Source organism: Ostrea edulis, chromosome 2 (genome assembly GCF_947568905.1).
Source record: "Ostrea edulis chromosome 2, xbOstEdul1.1, whole genome shotgun sequence".
Lineage (NCBI taxonomy): Eukaryota > Metazoa > Mollusca > Bivalvia > Ostreida > Ostreidae > Ostrea > Ostrea edulis.
The window spans coordinates 44171677-44180124 of NC_079165.1; the positions used below are offsets into that span (position 1 = coordinate 44171677).

The 8448-nt window shown below is 35.8% G+C and overlaps 1 protein-coding gene across 1 annotated transcript; it reads left to right on the forward strand.

The window, feature by feature from the left end:
• The first annotated feature begins 308 nt into the window (after nucleotides 1-308).
• Nucleotides 309-6671, forward strand: LOC130051445 (uncharacterized). Its single transcript, XM_056153381.1, has 5 exons — nucleotides 309-324; nucleotides 2903-3001; nucleotides 4336-4589; nucleotides 4842-4958; nucleotides 6564-6671. The coding sequence occupies exons 1-5, from the start codon at nucleotides 309-311 to the stop codon at nucleotides 6669-6671; spliced, it is 594 nt and encodes a 197-aa protein (XP_056009356.1).
• The last annotated feature ends 1777 nt before the right edge of the window (nucleotides 6672-8448 follow it).

The window sequence follows — 8448 nt, forward strand, 5'->3', positions numbered from 1 at the left end:
AACGCTTTGCTCGATTTCGTGGATGATGAGTATAAACTTATAGTTATTTCAATAGAGTCAGTCGTTGACCACTGTTGTAAAAATGGTTGGGAAACGGGTTGAGATTATTGGAGAAATTAGAGCTGATATAAAAGTTCTCACAAAACTCGGTCATTCGGTAATGCAGATTTTTACTGAATTGGGGGAAGTTTATGGGTCTGATAAAGTATATCTTGTGAAACAGTTCGTAGGTGGAGAAAGAAATTTCTGACTGGCACAAAGTCCGTCAAAGATGCAGCAAAACCTGCCCGACCTGTGACTGTAACCAAATGTCTAAAAAGTCAGGTAAGCAATTGAAAGCGATGGCAGATACACGATTCGTGATATTGCTAAAGCTGTTGGCATATCGCTATCACGGTTGCATTTCATTTTGAAAGTACGAAAGATTTCTGCCAGATGGATGCCGCATATATTGACAGATGAACAAAAACGGGTACGAATACAAACATTGTTACTGGTGACGAAACATGGGTTCACTATTTCGAACCAGTAAGAAAAATTGGAACAAAATATGGCTAACTAAACATCGTAAAAGCCCTGTAGTTGCCAATAGAACCATAAACACAAAGAAGGTTCTTTATTGCATATTCTTCTCATGTGATGGTATAGCCGTACAAATTCCGGTACCGAAGGACAAGTGTTACAGGTCGGTATTACCAAGATGTTGTACTAAAAAAGCTCAAGAGATATTATCATAAACGACGCCCTGTGTAGGGATTTAGGCATGTTCGTCTACTTCATGATAATGCTCCATCACATACATCTGAGCTTGTGAAGCAATTTTTGAAGTCGGAAAAGGTTACCGTCTTGCCACACCCACCATACTCTCCAAATCTAGCCCCATGCGACTATTTCCTTTTTCCAAAACTTAAAGAGTTCTTATCTGGTCGTCGTTACAAGTCCCGACAAGCCATTGGCTCAGCCATCAGTCAGTGCCTCAGAGGTCTACCTAAATCAGCGTACCGTGACGCATTTCAGAAATGGATTCAGAGATTGAAATTATGTATTTCAAACCGCGGAGAATACTTTAAAGGGATGTAATGTTCATTTCACTATTTGAGTCGAATACTTTTGAGATATCGTACAATACACATTACATATCGAACAGCCCTCGTACTTATGAAAAACTTGACAGAATATATATATATATATATATATATATATATATAACATTAACACGATATGACTAATTTGGACTAGTCCTAGAACCAAAACCCTGGGGTTGTGAAATTCACAATTTTAATGCATCCTCTTCTGCTTTTCACTAAATATGCATTTCCTTTTGATACCGTATCGGTAGACTTAAAAGTTTTTTCCAATGATGAAAATAATCAATACAATAAATTGGGGTCCACCTTCGAACCAAAACCCTTAATCCCTGGGATCATGAAATTTACAATTTTAGTAGAGGCCTTCCTGTTCTATGCAAGATGAAGATAACGAACAGTGATCAATCTCATAACTCCTATAAGCAATACAAAATAGATAGTTGGGCAAACACGGACCCCTGGACACACCAGAAGTGGGATCAGGTGCCTGGGAGGAGTAAGCATCCCCTGTTGACCGGTCACACCCGCCGTGAGCCCTATATCCTGATCAGGTAAACGGAGTTATCCGCAGTCAAAATCAGTATGCCAAGAACGGCTTAACAATCGGTATGAAACACGTCAGACAGCATTTGACCCAATGATAGGTTGTATTGACGAACTAGATCGTTATAACGACCATAGAATTTGCGAAAAGTTTACTTAATCGAGACTGTTGAAACCCCTGTACCATCAACTTGTTTGTCAGTAGCTTACTTCGATTTAAAAACTGACTATACGCAGAACAAGCTCTTGCATATCGAATCAGTTGAGATATATAAACACCATATGCAGGTGATAATGGAACATTGCTACATAAATATGGGAAGTTGATTGTCTATATCACTTACATTAAATTTTCTTACTGACATGCGATTCTAGAGAAGATGTTTGAAAATTAGTCAATGAATGACATTTTTGTCCTGCCCTTAAGGCCCCTGCTGCAGGAGTCCTGAAATTTATAATTTATTATCTCCTTGTCCCAAAGATGCTTCATACCAAATTTGAAAAGAATTGGAATGGTAGTTACCAAGAAAAAGTGAAAATGTTCAATTATTAACACATTTAATCACTGACAATTCAAATCCCATCCTGATATCAAAACCCCTACCCCTGAGATCATCAAATCTACAACTTTGGCAAAGAACTACCCGCTCATTGTAAATATCCGTTTAGTTTCAATTTAGCATCAATAACACTAAAGAAAATGTTATTTAAATGTTTTACACATAAAGACTATATCCTAAGTTTGTCCGCGCCCTAGATTCAGATCCTTTACCCAGGGATCATGAAATTTACAATTTTGGTAGTGACTTTCCTGCTCTACGTCACTTTGCATTTAGTTTTCCTTACAGATGTGAGGTTGAAAAGATTTTTGGTAGTTTTGTCCCGCCTCTAAGATGCCTGGGGTGCAAGAGTCCTGAAATTTATAATTTATGTTCCAAGATGCTCCATATCATATTTGCAAAGAATTGGAATGGTAGTTGTCAAGGAGAAGTTTTAAAAAATTTCAAATTTTGTTCAGAGTATGACTTCTCTTCGTCCTGAAGAGATGTAAAAAAAAAAAATGCATATCGTCAGTGTGGCCCGACCTAAAATGACTTCATCTTCCGCGGCCTGATATCTTTGACACTTGCGTCAAGTTGCCTTCTTGAGTATTCTGTAGTTATTGTATCAAGATAAGTCAGTTATAAAACATAGCAGAAACTTGCATGTAGTAAAGGGCGGTTAGATTAAGATGCTGGTGTTTATAATAATCAATGTTGTCATGTTTTAAGACTGTACCACGGACAGCCATTGTAAATGCGGAGGGGGAGAGACTGCACAATGTATCATAGACTACAAACATCACCCTAGTCATTATTGTCAGTGTCAGGGTAAGTTTGGCATTTATTTTCCTTTCATCATATCAACTGACTGGCTGATTTTACCACTTGGGGGCAAAATTTAATTAAATTTTCATCTCGCATCAGTCTAGATCACTAAAAGTGCCACAGCAGCCACATCATCAGAGCGTTGCCTCCTCTTAGTGAATTGGCTCCTCGGTCATAGACAACCTCATTTTTTTTTCCATCCAAGTCTCACTTTTTACTATGTGTGACACTTTCATGAATGTGAAACTTAGATCCAAAGTGAGCCTGTCCAAGTTTTATGGCCCCGAAACTTAAATTCTGAATATCGGGTAATTAACATCATGTGTTATTTTAGCTCAAACGCATTGAGAAATGATTGATCACTTTTAGAATGCATCCAAAACCTTCATTTCTACTTTGTACTAATTGGGGGGATGGTGAATTGGGCTAAAATAAAACGATTACGGTGTCATTTATTTTCAACGATTTACGTTATATGGGGAATTTAAAAAAATCTTATTTTCCCCCTCAAATCTCAATTTGAGGAAGCTTTCTTCGGGACGCCTATGATTTCATTAAGTTTACATGTGAAGTGTAAATCATTTTCGGGTATGCTCTTTCTAAATGTCTAATTTAGTTAAAATGAGGATTTTGATGATTTTGAATTTTCTCAAAGTCCCTGAATTAATACACTAAATTATGGGTAAAATAATCATTCCTGATAAACTCGTGTGAAATAGGGAAGTTCCACCTCGGGGAAAAGATTCACGGTTTAGGAATCGGCATAGTCTCGTCCTAGACTGTGAAGCCTGTCTCTTTACCGAAATTTCACTATTCCACACTCGTTATCATAAATGATTTTTGGTGTGGGTCAGAATACCCTGAATGCCAGCAAAAAATAAATGATATAACAATTTACCAGGGATACTTACAATTATTTACAGTAAAATATATCAATAAGAAAATATTAACTTACAGTATTCAAAGTTCATAAAGCATTGTACTTTTTTTCATCGCTGAGAGGAATAAGCCTGTTTATAGACCGTAACGTCCAGTCCCCAATAGTGCAATATCCAATGTAATTCTGCAATGTTGATAACTACAAAATTTACAGTCTATTTACCTTAAGACATAATTCTCGCAAATGCTGTACAATTGCACTTTTAGAAGGTATAATAAATCAACTTATTACATCACCTTTCTATTAAACTCCTCCAAGTACCGTTCTAAAATAGAATATTGTGTCGGTAACTTGTACATGAACTATACAATTTTTCATTAATATATATGTTGTCACGACACTGTAAATTACAATTGTGTTTACTTTTTTTTTTAAAAAGACCATCTCTTTTTAATAGCATCAAGTACCACCACTACTACTAAGAGAACTACTACTACAACTACTACTACTACCACAACCACTTTACCATTGGTGAAACTGGAATGCAGTGGCCACAAGATCAAAGTAATCGAGTCTATCGCTGAAAATCTACATGTTGAGGACAGCAGAGCAGCGCTGTGTCTCGGAAGCAACAAACACCAGTCGTCCGAGGCCTTTGTCATTCACACATGTAACTCCACAGATAGAAGTAAATGGGCTAAAGGTTCCCCTGTGAGTACTATAATAATAGGGCTTATCTTATATCTAATTTTATAAAAGGCATTTTTGAAATTTCATTTAACTTAAAGGTGACTTCTGTAAATGTAGATATAAAAAGGTAAAATAGTGAAAATGAATTCAAGTACAGGACGCCAGTAAGCTCATTGTAGTGGTGCTGTTTCACTCTTTTAAATACTTTGTAACGATTAAAACAATTTAAAACCACGGCACATAATTGACTGAAATTGGAAGCTTCATTTCCAGGTAAACGTTGATTGCAAAAACCACCAGATAGCTCCATACACACCTATTTCAACATTTCTGACTAGTGGAGACAACGTCGCTGGCTTTCTCATTGAATGCAATGAATATGGCTTTAAGGTATATCTACATATACATGGAATTCCTAACATTACTTTAGAAATTACAGTGAACTTATTGTAGTAATCAACAGGTAATAGCGTACGTTTGACTAGATTTATAATCATAAACTTTAGTTTTTGAAACACGTTTAGGAGTCCCCGAATACACGTCTACCTAATCAAATCAATATTCCTTTCGATTATCAGATATTTCTATCTACAAAAGAATGAATGTTATATTATTGATTATCTAAAGGATGTAAAATCAAATCCAAACAAGAGATGTTTGTAAAACACATATGCCCCCCCCCCCCCCCCCATGATGCAAAATTGAAAAGGGTTATACACACACATCATTTAATTGAGAGTAGTATCATCGATTTAAAATATTGAGCAGAAAATATCTTCCCAGTATATTCCTATGTCCAGTTTGACCCTTGACCTCTCACCATGTGACCTCAAATTCAATAGGGATCAACTTCTCCTAAAGATGTACCAGTGTACCAAGTTTGATGTCTGTCAAGCAAAGGGTCCTCAAGATATTGAGCGGACAGTATATTCCTATGTCCAGAGTGGATTGGCCCTTGACCTTTAACCTGAAAACAATAGGGGTCCTCTTCTTTTCATAACTGACCCACATATGAAATATCATTACGATAAAGTGAATGGTTCTCAAGATATTGAGCGGACATCATGCGGTCTACCGACCGACAGGTGCAAACCAATATGCCCCTCTTCTTTGAAGGGGGGCATAACAACAGGAATAGAACACTTATTCTTTGTGTAACGTCTGTACTTTAAATGTAGATTTGCATGCTCCAACATTTTTGGCCGGATTACACAACGTGCAAATGACTTATAGAATGGTGAATGAAGGACGGGTGGGCGGGAGTTTCATGTAGTTGAACTTTGTCGTTTTTAAGCTTGTCTTGAATAGACGGCAACTATTTTGTGTAATCAACTCCTCTTATACCTCTAACTTGACATTCCTCAAACTTTGACAGTTGTTATGGACACATTGAAAGTGTGCGGGTGTCTTTTGGGGAGTGATCGGACATTCTTTGAAAAATTAACATGTACATGGTGTAGTTGAACTTTGTCATTTTTTTAAGCTTGGTACCTACTTTGTGTAATCAACTCCTCTCACAGCTTTTATTTGACATTTTTCATATCTTGTACATTATAGATGGTATAAAAAATATTAAAGATACACATGTGACACTTTAAAAGTGCTTCTGTTTTTTGAAAAATTCTACATTTGATATGTCATTTTTCTATTATGTTTTGTACTGCTGTCTCTATGATAGATACATGTAACATATTTTAAAGCAACCCGGCCATTTCTGTTCTTGAATCGATTTTTCATCTACAGTAGCACAGTCAGGATTAGAGGAACTTAGAATGCTTTGGTCGGATAATACAATAATTGTTGCTTACACCATTCACTTAAATCATTTCAAAATATTACTTCTTGTGAACTTTTCCCTTATTTCAGTAAGTCTTTACATAAATTCCGTGCATTGATTTGTTTCTGTTCAGGTGTTTCTTGACCAATAGATCTATTAGCCTCGACAGAGACTTCTGTTATTTACAATTAATAGAGGTGATTTTCTGAAAATTACAGATGGCTTCCCAGACTTGCTCAGATACACCGAAGGTAACAATCGTGACGACTTCATCTACTCCATCACCATCCGATTTTTACACTATTTTATTACCAATACAAGCATGAAATGAACAAATATTAAATTGTATATCAATTCTTCTGTTTCGTTATTGAATAACTTATAAAATGTAAATTAAAGTCTAAAAGTCATTCAGGGGTAAATAGATGTTCAGTCTCCAGACGCATGCGCACAGACGGTAAACAATGTGGCGTGTCGTACAGCGAGCGAAAGCGTACAGGGAATATATCCAGAATTCTGAGAGATTCTGCGAGAAAAGAGGTAAAAAGAGAACGAGATATAACTAGTACGCGAATTAAAATTTACGTTGAGATCAGTATGACGGTTGGAAAACCAAGAAGTACACACAGGAGTCGGTGGTGGATCCAAGATTTCTGAAAAGGGGGTCCCACATGTGAAAGTCAAGTATTAGTCAGAATATTCAGCCATTTTGGGTGCCAAATTTAGAGTTTTACTCACAATTTGTGACGAAAAAACAGGGTGCTCTAAATCCGCCACTGGGACTAGCAAAGCCACTGCTTTAAAAGTGCCATTTTTATCTGAACACGTCACGTGTTTGTTTAAAAACATTGTTTGGTCAATTGGGAACATGAAAGGGTTTCCGTTAAAATAATTATTTAAAATTACTTAATTATAAGAAACAGGGAATAATCTCATCCTTGAAAAGCGAGTGTGGATCCCTAATGGGTATTTTAAAAAGCTTCTACATAACATCTTTGCTGTCATTCAAAATCACGTGATGTAAATATGCATTTAAAAGTCCGAATCAAAACCTATGAATTCCGGAGGATCTCCTATGCGCAGTTGAAAGAAAACTCATGCATCAATCTGCTTAAAATTGTCAGTATCGACATGATTTTATTAGGTTATCAATACATAATTTTTGTTTTTTTTAAAACCCACTTCTTTTATAATGAACTGTGGTGTCTATTTAAGTTCAACAACCTGAATTTTATTTTTACAAAACTCAAGGAAAATGATATTAAAATTCGTTGGGAATCAAAATCCAATCAATACGCTGATATTCGAGTTCATTACAAATGCCTTACCTTGAAAACTGGAAGAAAAAAATTCCTTAAAGTTAATTAGTTTAACAAGTTTTAAAAATTTGTAATTTTCTCAATAATTGAAGGAAATCAATTTTCTCGTCACATGCATATTTACAATACCCATACAAAAACTCTGTAAAATAAGAAAGTCGTCACTTGAAAATTGTGGGAGGAGTCACGTGGACAAATCATGTACTACACTTAAAAGTTAAATTTTCCTAAAACTTTTTTTAAACAGAAAATTGTCTGTCGTACACTTATGGATTAATTTCTATGGCAATTTTGACGAATATCACTTTGCGTGATTTACTCGGCGATATCAAACTTTTACCTGAGCGATCGATAATAGTGTAATGACGTGAGTTATCGCCCGTTACTTATGACGTCATCTGAAACAACTTTCGATTGCATAGATAGGTTTTTTATAGTGTTTACATCGAAAAGCCCTGCATTTATGGTACAATGCGCTGCTTAGAACTGCAATGTGAAATCAGGACAGGGAATGAGTATGTTTCTCTTCCCAAAAGACCCTAAAGAACTGTGAACGACAGTATCGTTTGGCCGCCTTTATGAAAGTTGATTTATTTGACAAAACAAAGAGAGATAACTCTATAATTTGGGTTAAAATCACGTATTTCACTATAATACTAGAAATCAATTAAAAACAGAAAATATTTTTAAAACATCTTTCCCCAAGTGAAACACAAATTCCTTTTTGCAGGTATTATAAATTGTCATTTAGCAAATTTTTACCAAAACTTTTGTTTTTTTGTTG